At 40.6% G+C, this 24,735-nt stretch overlaps 2 protein-coding genes across 2 annotated transcripts in view; both read right to left on the reverse strand.

Annotated features, from left to right (window-relative positions):
• ulk2 (unc-51 like autophagy activating kinase 2) overlaps positions 1-20,021 on the reverse strand; it is a 39,955-nt gene extending 19,934 nt beyond the window's left edge. Inside the window, exons 1-5 of the mRNA XM_084351610.1 lie at positions 18,851-20,021; positions 14,662-14,754; positions 14,409-14,450; positions 2,550-2,582; positions 663-699 (exon numbers count right to left, since the gene is read on the reverse strand). Of these exons, the coding sequence (XP_084207736.1) occupies positions 663-699; positions 2,550-2,582; positions 14,409-14,450; positions 14,662-14,754; positions 18,851-18,940 (295 nt within the window). The 5' untranslated portion in view covers positions 18,941-20,021. The remainder of the gene's footprint in view (positions 1-662; positions 700-2,549; positions 2,583-14,408; positions 14,451-14,661; positions 14,755-18,850) is intronic.
• A 2,219-nt stretch (positions 20,022-22,240) lies between these two features.
• tmem97 (transmembrane protein 97) lies at positions 22,241-24,360 on the reverse strand. Its single transcript, XM_084350948.1, has 3 exons — positions 24,067-24,360; positions 23,799-23,943; positions 22,241-22,715 (listed from the first exon to the last, which is right to left on the reverse strand). The coding sequence occupies exons 1-3, from the start codon at positions 24,178-24,180 to the stop codon at positions 22,444-22,446; spliced, it is 531 nt and encodes a 176-aa protein (XP_084207074.1). The 5' UTR covers positions 24,181-24,360; the 3' UTR covers positions 22,241-22,443.
• Between the last annotated feature and the right edge of the window lie 375 nt (positions 24,361-24,735).

Here is a 24,735-nt window from a genome sequence, read left to right on the forward strand (position 1 = left end):
GTGAGTGTGTCTTTTATCTGTTTTGTACTCGTGTTAACATGCGCACACACCATCCAGCTGAACTTTCGAACATCGTCTTCACTGTCCTTTATGTATCATTTCATCTCAAAATGACTTGAGCAGAAATGCTGACCTTTGCTATAAACTCACAATGGCATAAACACTGTGCTGACTGGCTCTGAACTAGGAACCCTTTGTATCAAGCTGTAGTGATTCCCACACACACACACACACACACACACACACACACACACACACACACACACACACACACACACACACACACACACACACACACACACACACACACACACACACACACACACACACACACACACACACACACACACACACACACACACAACACTTGCGTAAAAAACATGAGGACCGACAACCCCACATGATACAGACTCACATTATCCCACAAACCATCCATCACACACATAATAAATGCATAATCACATGCACACATTCCCACACTCATAATAGGGAAAGCCACGTGACTGCAGCAGTCACAGGGCTTTCTTCCCCTGGCAATAGTAACTTTCTTTTGATGACCTGTGTGTGTGTGTGTGTGTGTGTGTGTGTGTGTGTGTGTGTGTGTGTGTGTGTGTGTGTGTGTGTGTGTGTGTGTGTGAGTCACAGATTAGTGTGATGCTTACCTTGCAGATAGTCGGCAAGATCACCTCCATTACAGTACTGTGTGTGATGAGACAAACAGTTACTATGAGCAACAATTACATTCAGGTTCAACAATGCCAAGCTGAGAAGCACATTTAGATAGTATGTGTGCGTGTGTGTGCGTGTGCGTGTGTGTGCATGAGTGTTCAAATCCTAGCCCAGATAATGGCAGGCATCAATTAATCTGCTGAACAACTGTAGCTTTATCTGTGCCAACAACCTCTGCTACAGAGCAGTGAGTTCTCAAGAGACAAGAAGAGACGGATGAGGTTGGTGTGGTAGGTTAACTGCTGACCTTAGGTAGAAACACAACATAACCACCCACCCACAAAAACGCTCATTGTCTGTCGTGACGTTTCACTGTGGACATCGTCATGTACTTATTCAGTAGTTGTCGCCCAACCCTAGTCCACTTCCACTGCAAAGGAATCCTCAGTATAACCTGCTTGCTTCCCCCTGGTCTTCGATTTTGAGGTGAACTTCATGTACTTTATGTTTCTTAACTAATTTATTTAGGTTCTATCTTTAATTTGCCACCCATCTATTGATTTGTAAGCTTTCTGCTTGTAATGGACACAATTAGAGAAGCCTGAAACAACAAAACATTTGGAAAGAGTTGCTAGACACCACTAGGATCAAGACACTTCGATACTCAATAATTCTGGTTTCAACATTATCCACAAAACATGACATCCCTCCCTTTGTCAATCACACGAGCATAAAAACTCCCTATTGTTGGCTTTTTATACAGCTAAATTTAATAATGCCTTCTGCTGATCTGCTTCCAACTGCTGGTACTACTTCACCTTCATATTAAAACCAATTAACAGTTGGATAATAGAATAGAATTTAAAGACAGTTAGCTACTTACAGTTTACATTTAAGTTATCCTAGCCCAATTCAAACCATGGTTATGACTGTATGTTGGCCAAATGCTGCACTAAATGTTCCAACACAGAAATCTTCCTTCCCTTCAAACGTTGTTCCCAGAAATTGTGTTGTTTACCTCTAGACTGGTGTTCAAAGGGCACAGTATTCTTTTCATTTGGATCAGTGCATTCATCTCTTCATAACACTTTCATCTGATACTTTCACTAATGTTTGAGTAAAGCAAGCTTTGTCATGCTCAGCAAATCATGAGGCATCAGCATTGATTTACTCAGACTGAGATTCACACTCTTGTTCTTCTAAAAAAGAAACAAATACCCTAAGCTCTGAAAACAACATAATGATAAACTAACTGTATTGTAGATACCCTCAAATTAATTAAACCTGTTCAAGGATTGTTAATGGGGTATACTGCAGAGCTGGCTAAACATGAACCAAAACAAGATTTCAAGCAACGACTTTCGGGGAATATGATTCCTAGAAATCTGAGGGGTGTATTTTCAGAGAGTAACTTGAGGCGGAGTCATGGTTTGTTTTCTACCCTGCAGCCAGCTGAGTGTTGCGAAATAAGTGGAGAAAATTGGGCTGGATGCCGAGAGTAAGGTTGTCAGCAAGTTAGGAGAGGAAACTTAAGACACATTGTGGAAGAAAACAGGAGGGGGGAAAGGCAAGAGAGAAGACTGACAGGGAACGACAGCGGTGAACCCTGCCAAAAGAGAGCACATGCTGACAGCCAGTGTTGGGAGTAAACCAATAAATGCTTGGAGTACTTTTTTGTGGTAATGGATACATTTATAATAATTTATGTTGTCACTTACGGTGATTTTAATATAGAAAGGTGGTGTTAAGATTTTAGATCAAGAAACAAAGTCACCAATTACATCGAAAACAAACTTTTCCCAACACGAGTGACAACACATGAGAAGAGCATAAGAGTTCTGCCTCGTGCAATATCCAGACAGTCACGTTTCTGGACTTACCTCCATGACCAGGAAAACGAAGTTGGGTGTTTCCTAGAAGAGAGGAGACATAGAATCAGTTACAGAAGCCATTTATCCTGAAGCAGCTGTCAGCTAAGCACACAGCCATGAGAAAACAGCTACTGGAAAAAAAAAAATCAAGAACATGAGCACATGCAACCACTATTTTTGACAACCATGCTGTCTCTGAACATGTATTTTTGTGTCATGAAAATGTTACTTGATGCTTATGACAGGTAATAGTTCATGTTATCTATGATGCACAGCCACAACTTAAACTAATAGACCAAGCTACAAATCAATTGTAAAAATAATCAAGATTTGAGGAAATGTGCTTTAGGTACACACTGTGTAAGTTTTAAATACTGATGGGATCATCCAAAAGAGAATTTTACATTGAGTGTCAGTTTCCACCACATAAGAAATCATCAACACACATTATGTTGTAACATGTTGTCTTTTTAGACAAGTAAGGAGTATTGGAAATTGCTAACTCGCATGGAGGGACATTTGGAGGCAAAATGTAGGCACATTTACCGCTGATCAAAACACAGCTAAGGTACCCGAGTTACCAAAAGGTTCCTATGTTCTTAAAAAAGCTCATGAGGTGCAAATGGGCCAACTATCTATTGATTTATAACTTTTGATAGTCTGACCCTTTTCATGAGGGTGACATTGCCGCAAAAGTTGCTGCTTTACAAAAGTAATGTTATGTGATCTACTTCAGGACTGAAATATTTGGTTGAGTAGCCAGTTAACAGAAAATCTGCTACCATATGATGAACACTTAAACTTTTAAGTCATTTTTCTAAGGAAAAATGCTACATCTTACCATGTTCCAGTTTGTCAAATAAGAGGATCTGCTGCTTTTAACTTTCATATAATGACAGGAAACTGAATATTGTTGGGGATTTAGGCTAATGGGTGTATAAAAAGAGGGTTTTTATGATTCAGCCTTTGACTCTGGAATAATTTTTAACTATACTGTTAGGAAACCAACTCTAGTTTTCGAACCAGTTCTGTGACTGTGCTCTTACAGAGCCATGAAGATGCAGCATAATGCCAAACCATCTTATGTATACACATCTTATCTCTAAAACATTACCGAATTATTGTGGTATTATCAAACTTATTATTGGTATTAACATAAAACACTGTACCTTGCTCATTGCAGATGGTGGTTAATATAGAGCAAGTTAAAAGGTTAGGGATTGAATTCTATCAAAATTAATATACTGCTTGGGCCTACCATATACATTAATGGCTGAGAAAAATACATATTTTGTTTGCCAAGTAATCTGCTTGTACATGGAATGAATGGGAATGAATCATAGTGAGGTGAAATGGAAATCAACTTCATTAGCATTTTGAACCAGCAGTACACAAAAAATAAGTAATCCAGTATTTTTCAAATCATTCTACATGTAAACAAATAACAGGTGACTGACCACAGGCTACATCGCTGAGCAACCATGCAAGCCAACTGAAGTGCAGTATGACCCCAGGCTAATGGGCTTGTTTGGTTGATTTGTAAGTAGCTCAGTCTCTCCAATCCCACACAGTGTTTTCTCCAACTGGGGCAGGTGGTGGTGGGGGATGGGCTACCAGTATTCATTCTGACTGTATGTGTGTAAGAATATGTGTGTGCGTTAGGGGGGCTATGGGGGATTACATAATGAGGATGTATTCTGCAGCACAGTCTGGAGAAGAGGGGGGATGGGGGTAAAGTGTTGGGAGAGTCACCAAGGGGTCATAGGAGCGAGGGTAACTGATACGTCACTGTCTCAATAGAAAACATACACACAGAAGTAGATGCTGGTGATGACTTGCCATTGTCACTAAAGAACACTCTTACACAATCACACATCAGAGTGTCCACTAACCAACGTCAGAGAAAACTGATACCAACTAACAGCAGAGACAGAGTACTTCTAAGAAAAGCTGCTGCCTAGAGAACATCTATTTTATTGAGTGTGTGTTTTTGTACTTTGACGTGTTGTCGTCTCTGGCAGCTGCAGTTGCCTCAGTTTGGTTTGTTGCCTAATTGCCGAGAAGTGAGATGAATTTCAAGAGGCAGGTGGTGACAGCAGAACATAGGGCAGCCTTTGTTTGTGAGGACTTGGAGGAGGTAGCAGCTAACAGTTATGAAAGGGACAACCCCTCAAACTGTTTACAAGAGCAAATGCTTTCTAGAAGGTACTGTTCACACATTAGCAGCATGTGCAAAAAAAAAAATCGGTGGACTTCGGACATTGGTGACTAGCTACCAGATCAGGGCTGGGCTCCAAAATGTTCCCTTCAATTCCAAAACAAACTATGATATAAATAGTGCCTCTTTCATCATAACCCTGTCACACTTCTTGGAAGCTGTTTCGCAAGCAACCAAATCACAGGCTAGACCGATGGATGAAAGGATTTTATTATCTCAGATATGAAAACTGACAACACAATACACAGGCACTGACAACACACAAACACAAAAATACTCCAGACTGCCAAGAGTCAGTGAAAGCCAAATCAACACTGGGTCCAGTTAGTCCTTCAGTTATTGCGTCACAATCCAACTCCAGGAGGGCAAGGTTATGTAACAATATGGGGGATGGGATATGGCTAAACTGGAGAGGTTGGAGGTGGGGAGGAGAGTTTGTGAGTGCGTGTGCGTGTACACTGGGGAGGGGGAGGTTAAGCATTTGTTGAGAGCTGCCGTGCTTTTGTCACGCAAGCGACAAGCGTAATCCGAGGAATTCTGAGTAAACTGGTGTCATTTGGGAGTAAAGTCTATGCTTTGACATAACAGCAGCACACAATGACAGATGACTGTCAGTGCCAGCAGCAGAAAAACACTAATTATGTGCTGAGGACAGAAGGTCAGGATTGCTTGTTGGGTAAAGTGGGGAGGATGTTTGTTATTTTGCAAATGTATAATTTGTTATGACATAGATCTGCTGAGTATGGCCACACTCTACTGATTAAGTCATGCATGGAAAGGAGCATGACATCCCATAAAAGTGCACTTGCAAGCCAGAAGTCAGGTCATGTAATGAGAAACAGCATTAATATATTTTCACATGCAGCACCAAGACAGTGAAGACAGAAATGTTTATGTTATCATTTCATCTGTATTTAAAGCTTTAAGACCCAGAGTTTTTTTATGGTCCTTAAGAAACATCTGCCATACAAGAGACACACGTGTACTCAAGATCATGCGAGTGTGTTTGCACATGCTCATGTGCTGATCAAACATGTAAACCTGTAAGTACATGTTCATACCAGATGACTGTGCGTGCGTGCATGTGTGCGTGCGTGTTTCAGTGCCTCAGTGAGCGGTAACAGTTTTTTCCTCTGAGCTCCTGTCTCATCCAGTTAAATGTCTGGAAAGCAAAGATCTGTAAAGGAATGTGGACAAACGCCACAGAGGTTCATACTGCACGTTTTCTAGGAAATCTCACCGAGCTCCAAAAAAACCCCCCTGAATGTATCCAAGAACATGTGCTGCCCCTTTTCTCTTTCTGCCCACTTCATGTCAGTCCCCAGTACCTTGTATAATCAGGACACACACACAAGCTGGGGGCCTCTTTCCAGGCTAGAACACAATGTACCTTAGCAGGAACATCAACTCTTGTGAAGTTTGGCTCACAAACTAACATTTCCTAAACAAACCAACCCCCCTTCCTCTGTTTACACTGGCACAAACTTCTGTCTCCACAATTTATTCATTTCTTTTGTTTGTGTCAATGACAGTGCAAATAAGTGATGGATACTACATTAGCTGCAACGTGCCACCTCATTTAAAAATGAAATGGTAGGCTTAATTCTACAGTAATTTGAGGCACATAAATGTTAATTATTGCCCTTGAAAACAGTAGTTTGATAAAATAATTGGATCTACTCAAGGTTCACTTACTAGCTTTTTCTGAAGGTTTCAACTACATCTCACAGTCTTCCTCAGTCAACAAAATTAACTCACTAGGAGACTTCTCAAATTTGCTGAGAACGACCATGAGATACAGTATGTTTGAATAATGTGAAAGAAGCTAGTAGATGGGCCGTGAATCAAAACAATTTTGTCAAAGTACCATTTCCAAAGTCAAGAACTAACCTTAATGCTCATTAAAATGTTTTTTAGGTTACACTGTCTACCTATTCTATGACAAGTAATATGCAAATTGAGTTTGCTAAGTTGTCAAAGAGCTGTCTCCATGAAAACTAACACATCCACTGAGATGTGTATGTCATTGATGCTTGGTGCTCAAGTTTTAATATGAAGATACCGTTCACATTCACCCTGGGTGTATATGTTTATAGCCGAAACTGCTGAATATATGTTCTTTGTTTGTGTAGTATGGAGGACTTACAAACTTTTGTTTCGTTATGCAACCCTGTTTTGTTTAATGACAGATCAATAACCCTGAACCCTGAAAGCCCCAGAGAACATTCGTGAGTGGACCTCGAGTTTAAAAAAAAAAAACTGCAATTTTTATCTTAACTAGGTAAAAACCCAAATAAAAACACTGTAAATCGTACAGTTACATTGTAATTAACAGCATGTGTCGCGGGCTACTCATAGTCTCTCTGTTACCACCTCACAAAAATCCAAACAACAAAGCTGCAGTGTGCAGAATGAGTGAGAGAGAGGAGAGAGAGAGAGCCACAGGGCCCTGACACAGGACACCTTATAATTAGACCCATCTACTTCACACTGCTGCAGCTTGCTTAACATTAACAGCTCCTTGAAGGAGGACGGGGAGCTGCTCAGCTGTGTGCTTAAGACTGTCATTAAAAGCAGCAAACGAGCAGAGCTCTTCCAAACTACACCGGGAATAAGGACCTGCAATCTGTTATGGGTGCACATACTCCCACATCCAGCCCTGCAGTCTTTTGTCAATGCACAGCTATTCTGAGAGGCAGGAAGGTAACTGGTACCTCTTTATCCAATCACAGCCTGAGGTTTACTGCATTCACAAAAGCTGACACAGGCTATACAAGTGTATGTACATGTATAAAGCAGCATTGAAGATATTTTAAAATCTTTTGAATTTTTTAACCTTCTCATCATATATTCTCCTGGAAACAACCAATTCAATGACACATTTGTCTAATTAGATTGACTTACATTTTACGTCTAACTCTGATTCCCGATATTAAGTCATTGATCCTACATACACTGAAAATCTGCAGCGCTAAGAAGTTCTGAGAAACAACTGATTGTTTCCTTGTGTGCATTCAGCAAAGAACACAAGAAGTGCTGAGGTAGAACTATGGGGTGTTAACGCATTATGTCACAATGTGATGCTGAGTGAATGAATACATCCATTGTGAAACTAAATCAAACATACAAAAGAACATAAGCACTTCTACTCAGAGTTTATTTAGTTTTCAGACCACTACAATGCAGTTTAGTCTATATGGTGCTAGTATACACAAGTACCAGGGGCAGAGTGAACAGAAACATAGTTAGCTGTGGTGTGAGCTTGGGTAGTTAAATTATAGTGTAGCATTTAGGATTGGATTTAAGGTTAAACAGTATACTAGAGCTGAAAAACTGTTCCATGACCAGATGCAAATACAACCAACACTGAAAAACCTTTAAAAATAAATAAATAAATCACAGCACTTAAATATCATCTTCATATAAATTCAAATATCTTTTATATTTTCATATCAGCTTTGAAGATTTATCAGTTTCATGACGTCTTTTATTGTTATAATACTACCTGAAAATTCAGTGCTTGTTTGGGTTGAACTCCTCCTCCTGCATATTGCCATCTGTCTAACGGCATCCTGCTACAACTGATGCTACAGCCATACTAGCAGCTCTGTGAGTCTGTGTGAGCACAGTGGTGTTTGCGGTAAAATGCTTATATCAGCATGCTAACATGCTCTCGATGACAATGCTAACATGCAGATGCTTAAAGGGTGTAATAATTATCATTGCCATCATATGCTGTTTTTCCATTACATCTGCCGGCCTGGCTCTACTTGGTTTGACTTGGTGCAGCTGGGATTTTGCATTTTCACCATAACGGGGCTACCTGCTTGTAGGTGTGTCCTAAACGGCACGGCACGGCTCAGCATGGCTCAACTCGGGCCAGTTTAACTGGTGATGGAAAGCCAATCTGCTCGGCCAAAAATGCTAGTGGACAAACGGCAATAGTTTTGCATGTTAGCATGCTAACTTTTGCCAATTGGCGATAAACACAAAGTACAGCTGAGGCCGATGGGAATGTTATTCATTTTGCAGGTATTTGGTAAAAAGACAAAGGTCAAGTCAGGTTTTTTGACTTGATTATTGCAATAGATTTCATTACATCCTGAGGAGAACAGAATATCTGCACCAAATTTAATGGAAATCCAGGACATGATTACAGCTGAGTGTCAGTACCTGCAGCCCTGAACCATACATGAACCACTGCATCGGCAGCATCATGCTTATCAAAAGGTCTACGACTCTCAACATCATCACCCTTTATGAGGATCCTATTCACTCAGTGGCTTGCCCTGTCCCAGCAGCTATCAGCAGGCCTTTTAGTCACCAGCCATAGTGTATACAGCTCTGGAAAAAATTAAGAGACCACTGCAAAATTATCAGTTTCTCTGATGTTACTATTTATAGGTATGTGTTTGAGTAAAATGAACAGTTTTGTTTTATTCTATCAACTACTGACATTTCTCCCAAATAAAAATATTGTCATTTAAAGCATTTATTTGCAGAAAACGACAAACGGTCAAAATAACAAAAAAGATGCAGTGTTTTCAGACCTCAAGTGAAACAAAGAAAACAAGTTCATATTCATTTATAAACAACACAATACTAATGTTTGAACTCAGGAAGAGTTCAGAAATCAATAATTGGTGGAATAACCCTGACTGTCAATCACAACTTTCATGTGTCTTGGCATGCTCTCCACCAGTCGTTCACATTGCTGAGTGCTGGGTGACTTTATGCCACTCCAAAATTCAAGCAGCTCAGCTTGGTTTGATGGCTTGTGACCATCCATCTTCCTCTTGATAACATTCCAGAGGTTTTCAATGGGGTTCAGGTCTGGAGATACATGTAGAGATGCTGATTTCAGAAAAATTTGCAGTGGTCTCTTAATTTTTTCCAGAGCTGTATATCAGACAGGCCAAGGGGCTGGGTTTATGTGTCATCATTATCAGACTTTAAATAGGTAACCTGTATCCTGCCAAAGGCAACAACATCAGCAGACTTCTGGTAAATCTGGGTAAAAAATTCAGCTTGTTTGCAGGTGTCAGGTGCTATACCGTTTTAATCCTCAGCTCTTTCAAACACATCTTAACACACATACCTTTTTAACACAGACGTTGACTGTATCAGTTGTTTATCTGAGATTGTTTCATGGCTGTCCAAATGTTAGACATCTTTAACGGGCAGCGATCTAACCGAGTGTCCACAAAAGAAAAGTCTAAAAAATACAGAAACAAGTGAAGATCTATGCTCTTTCTAATCAAATACAGAGGCTAGGCATGACTAGACAGTGGCACAAACATACTCAGGTTACATTTCCTGTTCTGTTGGGTAAAACAAATCATGTAGCACATGGGTCTAACAACAACAACAGCTGATGAGGCTGGGAGGAAGCCAATGGGGGATCCAAGCAGAAGTGAATGGAAAAAAGTGAGCTAAATATACAAAATGAACAAGGAATGAAAACAATAAATAAGGGAAAGAAAAGTGGCAGCTGCCAGTTCGCCCTGGTTAACAAAAGGCTGCAACACACCAGACTCTATTGATAGTCACCAAGAGAGGAAATGCACACCATTACACTGGCGACCAACTGACAGACTAATACTGCAGGGGATGGAAGAAAGAAAAGCCAGCTGGTGAGAAAAAGAGACAGAGAGACACACTGTGCATAAAACTCTGCTAGAGCAGCCCAGTGGATGTTACACATAACAGAGGCTGAGGTGACAGAGGGCAGGCAGACCATCCATAAACAAACCAACTCAAGCCACACAGTTGACAAAGTGAGCTTTGAGGGACCGCAAAAACATAAAAAAGTAAATAAAACAGCAGCAGTATCTCAATGTCTGTCTGATCCACGGTGTTCCTTGACTTAAGGTTGGGGGTCCAGCCAAATACAGCGTCCACTATTGATTTCTGCTTTTGGGTAATTTGTTCTGACACAAGTAATTTATTTCGGTGGAATGCTTCTTAAAGCATTTATAGCATCATACCTGAGGTATATGATCTACCTCTAGTCTTACAAATACAATAAATAACCAAATGGAATACAAATAGGCTACAAATAATACAACTCTGCTTTTATAATTTATATGTGTCTTCCAATAAGCCTGTACCATATTTTGATGAATTTAAGGAAGTCTTCAACATCAACAGATCTACAGAATTCTTATGTTTGCTTTTCAACATGAGCTACTCTCTCCACAAGGAAACAAACAGTAAGTCACAACTGGTTGCACATGACTCCCCATAAATGTGTTACTGAAGGATGACACAAAAACTACTGAACAGATTTTCATGAAACGGATGGATGATGGGTCTCGGCCCAGAGCATGACCCCAATAACTTCTGGTGTGGATCCAGATAAAGGGACAGATCCAGGGATCGTTTCCCACTCTCTTTAACATTGCGAGATAAGGCATTTTTCCACATTTTCATTAATGTCTCAGACAAAAATGCATAGGCCTTGATGAAGAAAATCAGATGTATTTAGGTGGCTGGTACAATTTGATGTGGCTCTTAGATCCATTGATCTTAAATTATGGTTAAGCAGTTATAGGTGGTTTTAAATTTAGACTGATACAGGGCCATTGAGTTTGATATTGGATTAGGCTGGACTGAATTAAAGGTGACTGTTGGGCCTTGGCGGATGTATGCCCTCTACTGAGTGCCATTCTAGTGTTTTGGGGGTGGGATGGGAGGTGGTTATACAGAATAAACAAATGAGGAGAGAGCCGGCCTAGCTGTTTTTCAGTCTTTATGACAAGATGAGCTAACTAGCTGCTGCTGTAGCATCAGATTTGATGGGAGACAAATAAACAAATACAGCTACCTCTGGAAGAGGTTTTTACATCAGCAGGAGTGATGGAGGGCTCAGGAGATTGGTGGAGGAGTGAAAAGGTGGATGGACTGCGGGAGGCTTACGCAAACACAGGAAGTATCGTTACTATGTGGGAAGTGCTTTATCATCACTTCAACTGTTTCTGCCTCACTCCCCACAATTGTGTATGTCCTTAATGTGGGTCCACTCCAATATAGGGATTTTTACAGCCAATTTGGGCCATCATAACAAACACTCATTTCTACTTCATCTGCTGGTCAGGGCTTTTGCAACAGACAATATAAAGAGAGCATCAGTTTGAAGAGACAGGAAGACTTTTCAGAACTCTCAACAAAACCACAGTCTCAGCCATAATGTGTTCACACAATGAGAAACAAAAAGAAAGTGAATCCAATAACTTACTGTTGACTGCTGCTATTCAAAGAGTTCCTGTTCTCAACAAGGTTTATCTGGTAAACTGCAAACATCTGCTTAAACTGTGTGGCTGCAAACCACTGCATAAAAGCAACCAGAGCCTCTCACAACACCCACCATCAGTCAGGAACAAGCAGCTCATCTCTGTGAACTAGATAACATTACCAATGCACTACAACAGTATAAACTACAGGACCAGTGATAAATGCTCAGGATGGTAAGCTTTGAAAAGTACAGATTAATATTCTGCCTCCAGCAATCACTATTTATTTTCAAAACACTTTTTTTGGGGTGGAAGTGGCAGGAATATGTGATTTGGGAGCCAGAGAACAAAGGGGATTTGAACTGTGTTTGTGCTCACTTGACACATGAGCATGGGCCCACAGATGGGCATCAACAGTGTACTGTACATGTGAAAGTGTGCTGACAGTACGGCCTTTCAGATTAAATGCAATACACTCTTTTCCATTGAATCATACTTCATACTTTCCACCACCTTCACAGTGTGGCCAGAAACACTGAAAGTGGATTGTTTGGCTGATGTAGTCTTGTTAAATCTATTCTTAGAAATGCATGAAACTGCAGTTTCACATCCAGCTCTCTGTCTCAATGTGCATGAGAACCATGGAAAGGCACTTTTGATGGATGCCTGTCATGAGAAGCCATGTCATGACAGGCAGATCGACTGACAATTATTGCAAAGCAGTGCGGGTCATCATTAGTCACATGAGCACTGTGTGCAATATTCCGAAAGATTCTAAGGTCCAATTTTCAAGAGTTCAGTTCATGGCTTATAAGCAATATTGTGTACTGCAGGTGCCCTTTTCTGGGAAATTAAAGCCTGTTTATCTACTGTAAATTATCTATCTTTATATATCTATATATATCTATATATATAAACTTGTGGTAATAATGACAACCTGCGAGTAAGTGAGGCAGATGAAATCATGTTATCTATTTTGACCCTGATGATAGCCGGGGTTAAGGTAACATTAGCTCATGTTAAAATTTTACAGACAGAGAAAACAAGCTGCCCTGAATATCCAGAGATCCTGAATAAAGTGATGATCTGTAATCCAAGTAATCTAAGTGCTGTTTAGCCACATTGACTGTGCTTGAAAACAGTCAGCTATACTATTTACTGTCAATTAAGCTGTTGATGATCTGAACAGCAAAAAGGTGTAATGTGGTCTACTTTTTAAGTACCAGAATAGTACAGAGTGGTGTTATCCTTTGCTATATGTTTTGCTTACAGAAGAACATATGGCAACATATGTAATGTACATTTACTGGGTAGAAGCAAACAGTTTATTTCTATGAAAAAAACAAATGCCAGTAGATTGGCTTAGACATGCTGCTGTAGGAATGAAAAAAACATGAATCCAAAAAAGGGAGAGGTTGGGCTTTAATAAATTAGCTCAGCACCCCGTTCCACTCACAGACTTCATCAGGGCAAATGACTCTATGGGGCTCTATGTAGTTTTGTAGAAGAAATTCAAATTCAGATCTTCAATATTTACAACATCAATTAGGTAATAATAGAAATTCAGAAAATATTTATTTTTTCCATTAGCGAATAGAGAAGCGGTTCTCAGAGGAAATAAGGTCCCAGAACACTGTTTGAAGCTAGAAAGGTGGCAGGGTCCGCCACACATTTACACGCAAAGTAAAACAGAGAGAGAGAGAGAGTTTGATTATTTAGTTTGTTTAGGCAGAAAAGAAATAATCAGTCAATTACGATCTTTCTGATTAAATTGTCTTCTCCAAAACTACATAGTGCACCTCTAATTGAATTAAAAGTTTCTGGTTTGTTTCACTCCAATCCGCTTGGAAATCTTGCTAACGTCAGAGATTCTGCCCTTGAATGCACAGGGTGCGACTGATCGCAGCAACGTTTGTATTGATGAGACATTTTATGTTTTAGCGGGTCAACTGTCACTATGGGGCATTCTAGTTCAAACTCTATATTGCCAGGCTTTTAGAAGACGCTGTGCTTGGACTGACTTTGTAGAGGCTCCACAGCTCAACCCTGACAACAGGACTGATGGGATTGAACCACTGCAATGGTACGACCCAGAATCAGCCAACTGTGTCGACAGAGACACAGAGGGGAGCCTTACTCAGCAGCAAACTGAACACTAGCCAATAGCAACATTGATCTTCCTGACAGCCTTAAAAGATTTGTTGATGTAGATTGATTTGACTGGATTCAAGTTTTTCAACTGTGCAACAGACAAGGTCTCAGATGCATCAGTCTGCCTGACACTAATTGACCCACAAAGCAAACAACACTCAATAGAGATAAAAACTGAATGGTATTGAAAACTAAAAGTCACTGGTTACTTAATTCTTCATTAAGCTTACATCCTTTTGTTGCAGGAAAGATTAAAGAAAAACTTACCTGAACATCATAAAGTGCCACAATGTTTTCATGCTGCAGCTCCTGAATAGAAACAGAACAGACACCAGATGCATTAGCAGGAAGATTAGCTAGGCTACAGCACAGCAGCTGATAGATCACGTTCACTGATATTTCTATCTGGGAAGTCAAGGCGCCTTCCTGTCAAGGGTATAGACTCAAACAAGGTCAATGTCAGATCATTCTTTAAGTACACTGAGGAGATAAGTGAGAGGCAATTAAGTGTCATGCTCACCTTCAGGATTTTGATTTCCTTGCCAAGAAGGATCTGGGACTTGGACAGGTTCTTCTTATTAATGCTCTTGATGGCCACCTCCCAATCTGTCTTCTGTGGAGCACAGAGAGCAGGACAGAAAGATTTAAAATAACTTTAACAACTCAGTCCCTATATTCCTGTAAAATTTCCCCGCCACTAGAGTTAAAGATAAATTAATGTATTCTTGTATGTATGCATGTAATATTCTTCCTGAACTATTCTTTTATAGAGATTCAGATTGGCAGAAGTCATATTTGATTCAGTACACCTTATGAACAAATCTTTAGTACAGCCACCCACTGATTATTTCTTAAGCTGGAAAATCCTACATTTTTCAACTTGGCCTTCAACAATCACCAAATGAGCTGCATGAACTTGTTCCTGTCTGTAAATACAGCTACGTAATGGTTTCCCTGAGGATACTGCTTGGTTGAGGTGGGGAGCCCCATGGACCCTGGCTGTCTCAGTCCGTGGGATGTATTTAGCAGGAAACAGCCCACAGTTACACCATTTAAGTAGCTGCTTTGTTAAATATAACATTGCAGGAGCTGAGACCAAAGACAGTTTGGCATTTCTGCTTGAAAAATAAGGGAATAAGAAAATAAGAAAAGTTATTATCAAAATGACTGCCGATTACTTTTGTCAATTAACTCATCAATTTAATCATATATCATGACTGTATGCTGTCCTCAGTCATAGGCTGATCAAGGAAACTGTGAAATGGAAAAGTATCATCTCTGGCACTTACAGTATGGATTTCTCCTGGTAACACAAGATGTGACATTAAAGCAGATTATAATATATATCAATTAGGGGTGTCACAATTTTAATTCTAAATCGAAAATCGATTGAAATGAGCTTTCAATCTCTATTATCGACAGATTTAAGATTTAACTGAACTTTGCAACAAACTGAATTTCTATCTTATGTTGTTGGCAGGATGGTATTTTTCGTTGAACTCTGGAATCTTTATTTTTGGTGAACACCTATTTGAACTTCTAATCCTAACCTAGAAAAGCCACCAAGATAAAGTCAGAAATGTAATAATATAAATGACAGTTGTCGTGGCATAAACCCAATGATCTGTTGATCTTTACAAATTCAGATCTGATAGCTGAACAATAACATAGCAATCACTGAAAAAAAAATGTTTTAAAAGCTAAATCGTGACCTTCGAATCCAATTGTGGATCTGATGAATCGTAACACATAATATCAATAAACACCTGCTGTCACTCTTCACTGACATGTGGGATCTAGTATCATCTTTTGTGACTTAAATAATGACAATTTCATCATAGCATCATTTTACGATATTTTGTTGTTCAATGACCCCGAGCACTGTGCAACTAAAACAAACAGAACAAGTCACTCAAGGATTTGTTTTAGACATTTGTTGATGTGTAACACTTATTTTATGTATGAATGTGCCTGCCATGATTCACTGTAGATGATATACACACACACACACACACGAAAAACATACATATTAACATGATGATATTGGATTTTAACCTCATCACCCAGCCCTACTGTGAAAGTAAATCTCATTTTTTTTTTTTTTTAAACAATGTGACATGTACACACAAAATCTATGTAGGTGTGTGTGCTAAAAGCCAAGCCTGCTGGCCTAAATTACATTGTCAGCATCACTGTGTGAGAGCCGGCTAGAAGGACGGAGGAAATTTCATCCGTCCCAATAACACCAGGTCACTTGGGTTTCTGACAGTCAGGCCAGCCTATTGCGCTGAATGACACGCTGAATGACGAAGCACTCAGATGACAGCTAGAACGGGAGCCAGCCTACTTACACTAAAAGCTAAGTGAGGGGAGAGGGACCTATTTTCTCCCCGGGCTGAGATAATGTTTCCAGATGAGCTCCTGGAGCAGGTATAAAAAGACTTCTGGAGTTCACGTGAGCTCAGAGGCTCGCCGGACATGTGCTGCACACGCAAACACCCAACTGAGGACACAGAAATAAACCCAGGAGATAGCCTTTCTATGCCCTTGAGAAAAACACACAGATAGTAGACAAACAGGAAGCTAAGGAAGGAATTCTATGAATAAGAAGACATGCTTTCCAAATAAATCTAGGTTAAAAGGAGATGTTCTTGTTCTGCGGGTGCACTCTGCCTAAAGCCTGGCATGGAATCCAGCACAGGAGTGACATGAGTGTGTGTGTGTGTGTGTGTGTGTGTGTGTGTGTGTGTGTGTGTGTGTGTGTGTGTGTGTGTGTGTGTGTGTGTGTACGTGTGAGTGTGTGTTTATAATACACTGCCAACTGAGCTGCATCCATCCCCAGCTCAGTGACAGCCTGCCCAGCCAAGTGTGACTGAGCTGCCGACACTACACCCATAGGAAAAAAAAGTGACCCTGCTGGCCCATCATGTAGGGCGAGGGAATGTGGACGTGGGGGGGGGGCAAACTAAAATACTGGCTCTGTAGTGCACCACATAATGCACAGTTAAGCAGTGCAGCATAAGCAGTTCTCCTCTGCTCAGAGTCATGCTGCAAAGACAGAAGCAGGCTTTCATTTTCCACAATAATGACTGATCTCATTTATGAATCACAGCCGATTATAGAGGTGTGAGCAACAGAGAGATTAGCATCAGCAACAGTGCAACCAACCCCAGCCGCAGGCATTATGACAGACCATGGAAGAATGACACTGACAGCAGAAGACAGTGACAACAAAGGAGGGTCAACATACTTTATATCTTATTTGGGTAATCAAGGTAATCATCAGTTTATAAACTAAACGATTGAATAATCAAAAATATGATCAGAAGATTATTCAACAGTGAACATTATCATTAGTTTCAGCCCTAAAGCATAATTTTAAAATGTTTGACTACTAAGGAAACTAAGGAAAACAGGATAAACACATGTTGACACTGCTGTGCCATGTTGCAACTTATCTGAGCTGTAAAGTTGTACATGTTTCGCAGAGGTGCAGAGGGTCAAGCTGTTGCAATAATCTGTAAAAACAAATTCTTTAAGGATGTGAACATAGAATTAGCCATAAGATTACTAAATTACTTTACTTATATACTTATTGAACCTTAAAGCATTGTGTTTCTTTTTAGGCATTAATAGTGAAATAGATGTCCTGGGGAATGCAATTAGCTGATTGTTCTGCCTTTGTCCACTTTCGTGATATTAAGTGCAACAGGAGCCCATATATAACATCCGACACAGCAATGAGGCAATCACCATGTCTGTTGCATGCAGGTGGCTCTAACCTTCCTGTTCCTCAGACATGGAAATAATCCTATATATAGGCTAAATGGCGTGGAGATGATAGGACTTAAAGTGATCACGTAAATAGACTGATCACTTGCCAGGGCCGTTTTGACACGGCAGGGAGGCATGTGAGCACATCTTCCAGCGATGACCAGGTGATTGTTTTCAGGCCTACATTCAACTCAGTTTCCAGGCTGTGAGATAGTTATCGATTCAAATTAAGAGAGCTCTGCCCGGGCTACAACAGGAAGTGTGGGGAGGCTCTAATGTGGTGTTCATTGAGGAATTCAGGACCATCTGCTTCAAACCAGCAGCAAAGAGGGGCAACATGATGTCATCTTCTGCATATCTGTCACAAACCCACCATCCTTGTGTCCTTCCGAGATGGAAAACCACAACCTGGTCAAATATAATCATTTAACAAAATTTTTGAGCATTATGTTAATAATCTGACTCTGACTCTGGTTTTGGTGCTTCGGTATGAATGAACCTTGTGCAGCTCTTACATAAGGGAGGCTTGTATCCTTAAACAGGCAAAGGAAAAACACTGCACCCCATCCTTCCTCCTGCCTCAGTACGTCAGCAAGTCATTCACTGCTGCCTGACTCATCCTTTTCATGAATGAACCAAACGGCATAAACGCACTTATCCAACCCTGTGGCTGATGAAATAAACCTGAAATCACCTTTCATAGCTTGACTGTACAGTACATCAGACTGATCTACATGTTTAGTCACAAAAGCAGAGCAATATTATCACTCCCCAAAAAAGGTGACAGCCCACAGATGCTGCTGCAGAGCTGCATTATGCACTGCCACAGACTGACCCAGATTTTCAAATGAATCTGCCTACTTGTCCCCCTTTTTTCCTGCAAGAGAAGATGGCGAAGAGGGGAAGAAAACATTGCAGGCCAGCTGTTTATTTACCTTCCTGTGCCGTCCTTTGAACACCACAGCAAAGGCTCCATGTCCAACCAGGTCTTTTCTGCTGTACTCAAAATCTCCCACAGCCTCCATCGCGATGGGTTGATGGTCCAGCCGATGCTGGGCACTGATGGACAGCCTTGAATGTTGCTCTCCTTTTCAGAAAATAATCCTGGAGTAAAAGATCCACTGAGTCCTGGCGAAGCTGCTTCTTGCACTGCGGATTTATTTCATGACAGGCTGTTGTTCTGATGTGCCTTATTGCATAAATAAGAGATGCAGTCGGGACATGGCACACTCACATGCCCTCTCAGTGGGTTGAGATGTTTGTAATATCACACAGAACCGACGGCTTTGAGCATGGCTAGCAACAATCCTGAGCTAAACTGTATCAGTGCCAGCTGTCAGTCTTTGACCCAGTTGGATAGCTGCAATCCAGCTTTGCATTACTCTCCAAGGAGGCTCACTAACACACTGCGTGTCCCCAGTCACCTAACCTATTCAGAGGGACAGTCTACATGATGCCAACCCTGCTGAACATGACCATGCAAAGACTGAAAGCGGCTGCAGACACCGAGCTATCTGTTAGCCTGACAGTGACATAACCCTGTGGCTACACCTAGCGTCATAGCTGCTGCCCATAGCAGGTCGCTGCAAACATGCTAACAATACTATCGAAACAACGTTACCTTGCTGGGTAACACTGAATAATTTAACCTGCTTTTATCTAAAACATACACAGTCTAGCAAGCCGCTGAACGAGCAAACATCAGCGAGCTAGTCCGCAGTCAATGTTAGCATAAAAATCTCGATGCAACACAAATGTCAACACAGAACTGTTGTTCATCTGAAGGCGTTAGTCCTTAATGTGTGTCTCCTTCGACAAGACGTCCGAGTCCACAAGACACGTCCCGGTCCTGGTGAAAAACACTGACGTTTCCCCAGTGAACATTAATGTCATCCGTGTGACATAAAAAAAAAAAACAACACTTCGTTGTTTCCTTCGTCGTCAAGTCTGACAGGACAGCTAACGTTAGCGTCGCGAGCAACTGTCGCCTTCAATAAAATGACTTCCACGTTAAGCTACTGTACGTTAACTAGATAACTATTATAAACTGTACAGTTAATCACTGTACAGTTCCGTTACATCACAGCGACAGCAGGTACCGTCGCTCTGCCGTTCACTTGAACAATACTGGAAGCTAGGGCCATGTTCCTGATATATAAGCTATCCTTCCGCGGAGGCCGTATTTTAAAGCTTTCCTTCCGCTGCGAGAGCTAGTCCGTGTTTTTTTAGTGGTATATGAACAAACCTGACTATCAAATTACATTAAAGACATTATTTTATTTGTACGGAATTTTTAACCAACAAAGTGTCTTCTTGGGATCGAGAGGTTTTAAAACCACAGTTCAAAACATTGAAAATTATTCAAATTAAGTCGGTTGTGAAAGCAGTTTATAATCCTACAGGCTGGTGGAAAAAGCTGATGCAGTGCTGTGTGTAATTCTTTTATCATGATGCGTGCCTTTTTTGAAGCAACTGAGACGCACAAGAAGTGTGGTGAACCAGTGTTGTGCTGGGTGTACATAAAGCTGTCCTCCACCTATCTCAAATCTGAGAAAATAACCCTGATGATGTCATTGGGGTTATTATCGAGGCTTGAATTTCAGATTTAATATTTCTAATTGAAGCTGGGGTCATGGATGGGCCATGAAAGACATGATTGTTTACCAGGCAGGGAGGGTCAGATTCATGACGCTAACGCGTTGCATTATGGGAAATGCATGATTCAATGTTCTTGGAGCTTGAGTCATACTAGGGACTAAAAGTTAGGGTACCTTAGCCTCTGCTGCTTTGATTTTGACCATTCTGTCTTTCACAATCTCTCAACATTTTGTTATTCAAACAGTAAATTGCTGTAGTCCATCTTTAATTATGCACTGTTATGTAGCACAATGCACTTTCTGCAGTCTGTGCCGGCCTCCTACATTTCATCTGTAGAAGCATGTGACAGCCCCTGCTGACAGCTTAACCTTTATCAAACGTCTTACAAAGTGCAGGTGCTGCTGTGACTTACTGAGGATGTATTAAAAGAACATTTCAGGTTGTTTCTGAAGTGAGCAGTATGTTCTTTTATTGTGTTGATATTCAAGAACAGCTTGTTGTCAGAACATCAAGCCACAAGCTGTCCCCCCTCCTCTCTACAAGTTGACTCATCTGTGTCAGAGATCAGTCCCACTACTACCATCAGCAGACTTTATGATGGTGTTGGTGCTGTGCTTAGATATATAGTAATGGATGAACAGATGGCACAGAAGAGGGTTAGCTCCATACTGGTGGTGGTGGACAGTAAGGTGAGCTCCCTGAGCTCCTGACTGTGGAGGGAGTACCGTGTTGTGTTGCTCAATGAACTGTTCAGTCCCACATACGATTCCCTTGAGAGATTTGTGGAAGACCCACAGTATGTTACCCCGATGTTCTACTGAAGGGATTTCCATGAAACTTGGATGGAGGATGGGTCTCAGCCCAGAATAGACCCCATTAGGTTTTGATGCAGAACACAATTTTTTCACACTTTTCTCACTAACTTTATTTTTTACATTCTCAGGGAATAGTGCAACTTGATGAGAAAAATCAGTTGTACATAGGTGGAGCGAGTACAATTTGATGTGGTTTCAATAAAATTCCAGACCTAGCAGATTTAAATAAACAGGGCTTTCAAGTTTGATATTGAATTAGGCTCGGTTGATTTAAAGAGGACTGTGGGGCCTTGGTGGAGGTATGCGCTTTACTTAGTGCAATTCTGGTTGCTAGTTTGTTGGTTTTTCATTGCTGGTTATGTAGATTGTCTACATGGACCCCTGTGACCAATGCATTTCTGTAATTCATATACTATACAGAAAGAATTCAACTATTCTAACCCAATTTATGAATGCATAGATAATCTACTATACTGAGGTCCTTCCATTTGAGTTTGAGCTTTTAAAATACAAGGTTGAAAATATTATGTGATTTGCAAATACATGCATCACAAAATGTTAATGCCATTAAAAATTAAGAAACGACGTCTATAGTCTGTTAAGTGACAGAACGTGCCTGTACGCCATGTCCTTGAGCCACCATGCACTATGTCTGGTACCACTAAAATGGAACACAGACATCATTAATGGTATTGATTTCAACTGTGTTTTTTAAAACAAAAATTTCTCAAATGGAGGCCTCATGGTGGCCTCATGGTGGCCTAGGGTTTAAAGATGCTGACTACTGCGTGTCCCTGGTGCTGAATCCAGCTAGGGATGGATGTGCCCTCCTCATTTCCGATCGCTATTAAACAAAATCTCCACAAATATACAGAAAATTCATCTTGGGTACAGATAAAAACACAAAACATGTTCAACAATTAAGTGTTTACTTTGAAGGTAACTTTCAAAGTGCTCAGTCTGACTGGTTTAAAAATGGCAGTGTTCTTCACATGATGATGTTATGCAGTCTGACGCACACATCTCACACGTAAATCATGGAAAAATGGCATTTTCAGAAATGTAGAAAATGATCTCCTAAAATCAGAGTAAGTTAGATATAGTCTGGTGATAAGTCACTTCTTCTTCTTCTTGGCTGATGTGTTTACACTCTTGGACGGGGAGTTGTATGTGGAGGACAGCAGCATGGTGAAGAGCAGCAGCAAAGGCACTAGCAGGTACGGAGCATAAATGGAGACCAGCAACATGCGCTCCTGCAGGGTCTGGGGACCAGGGTGGGGTTCCACAGGGAACTGATAAAAAAGGATGTGACCTAGGATGGGGACCAGTGTGGTGGCCACATGTGCAGAATACACAATGGCAGGAGTCCTGATCCACTTACAGCCACCTAAAAGATGAGAAAACACATGATGATTTCTTTGTAAAAAGTTCCAATGAGAACTCTTTACTGCCAAGTCTGCAAATTATCCAGAATAACAAATAGAACACACAATACGGTTAGAAAAAAATCATATTGTGATTATTTTTTACAAATATTACGACTCTGACATGAGTCATGATTAGTGGGGTTGGTGAGTTTTGCATTACAATTTTCATTTTCACTGAAAAAACTACTGAAATCATGATGATGTCGCATTTGTTGTGGTCTGTACCAAACAAACATGTTCTCTTCCATCTGGAGAACAAGCTCTGTAGGCCAGGACATCTCTGCAGCTCTACAGAATGTCATTAGAATGCTGTTTTGTCACGCATTCTACCTTTAAGAGAAAGTGGCAGCTTCTCAGCTTTAGATATTGTACTTTGAATATAATTTCATTAATTGTGCATTTTTTCTAAATGCAATCTTGAATGTAATCTGCAAACGCTGTTAGCCCCACAAACGACCAAAATAAGATGGTCACCTATATATTTAAACTGAATTGTCTTTTTGTTTATCTTTTCAATGTCCCACAACTGTAGTGGTGATCTAGTGTTAGGGCAAGAACAATCCGAAAGGGGTCAGGTTTGAGCTAGCTTCTGTGCTGGAAGGAGAGGACACACCGAACTCCATTAGAAAAACTGTTCATTTAAAGATGGCTTCAGTACGTCAAGAACATATTTTGACACCTCCTTAAAATAGCAAATCACTGTTAGTCCTACAAGTCTGACTGTGTTCGCCCATATGTCGTCACAAAATAATAATAATAATAATAATAATAATAATCTTCTGGGTCAACTATATAGACGAGCAATTATGAACTCATATGATACTCATTGTTGACACGTTATTTGATTTGTTGGGTAAATGTATGCCGAATTCAATTACTGGTCGTAAAAATAAAAATAAACCCTTTCATTCGTGGTGATATGAGAGTGTATGTGTCACAGAGCGACGCATCTCTTAACAGACAGATTTTTAAGCACAGTCCGGCACGACACTTCCTTCATAAACGGCACAGAATTTATACGAGCACGGTTTGTGTTAACTGACCTTTTAGGAAAGCATAAGCTGCGACAGGAAAGAAAGGCATCTGGAGCACGGCCTCGCAGTAAATGAAAGACTTGAACCACTCTGGAGGATCCATCATCATCGGGTCCTTGAACTCCGCTGCATACCACTTCATAAGATCTCTCACCTGGGGAAGTATTCAACGAATCAACAGCCTCATAGCCACAAAGCAGATTACTGCAACTTTAGAACTTTTCGCAGCTGGTGGTAATTTGTAACAGTCTCTATTTTCTTCTATAGTGACACTTACCGGCTGAGGAAACACATGGCCGGGTAGCAGAGCTTGTAAATCAATGAACAACGTGATTGGAATGTGAGAGGCAAAATAGAAGAAAAAGATTATTTCTAATACGCGGATAGCCATTATGTCTTATCCAGTTCTAACGACAGAGAGCAGAGGAAGGTAGGAAGCGACAAAGTTCGCCTGGTAGCGTGTTGTAACGCGTGTTCCCAGGATGGATGCCATTGGCTCGCAGAGGGAGATGGGGCGTTCCTGAAGGCATCACGGAGAACACGCTGCTTTAGGTGAGACCCATGGACGTATAATGACACTGGCAGAGGTTCTCCTACCTGATATGGTCCAACAAAAAGAACCTCCTTGTTTTTATGTCCATTAAGCAGACTGATTAGATTTAACTTTACCCAATCCCTGAAAAGAAAACGGGGGCATTGGACCCGTGTAGCCCACATATGATCACTTATCCTGTCTGTAGCTGCTAGCCATCTATCTATACCTTCTATTTTTTTGTAAAGAAATGATATGTATCCCCAGGTATGTGTAAAAAATCAAACTACCAAATTTGGAGGTAGGCTATATGGTTTTTATTGGACAGGAAGTGTATGAAAAATTGTAATGTGAAAAGTAACAAGTAGCTAATGCTGACAAATATAATGGAGTAAAAAAGTTGCATTAAATAAA

Source organism: Pagrus pagrus, assembly GCF_965226575.1.
Source record: "Pagrus pagrus genome assembly, chromosome: 4".
Taxonomy (NCBI): domain Eukaryota; kingdom Metazoa; phylum Chordata; class Actinopteri; order Spariformes; family Sparidae; genus Pagrus; species Pagrus pagrus.

Coding starts and splice junctions, on each gene's coding strand:
- tmem97 (XM_084350948.1), bottom strand. CDS start 24,180: ATGGCTATCCGCGTATTAGAAATAATCTTTTTCTTCTATTTTGCCTCT. Junction 23,944..24,066: donor GCCATGTGTTTCCTCAGCCG/GTAAGTGTCACT, acceptor ATACTTCCCCAG/GTGAGAGATCTTATGAAGTG. Junction 22,716..23,798: donor AGCTTATGCTTTCCTAAAAG/GTCAGTTAACAC, acceptor CTCATCTTTTAG/GTGGCTGTAAGTGGATCAGG.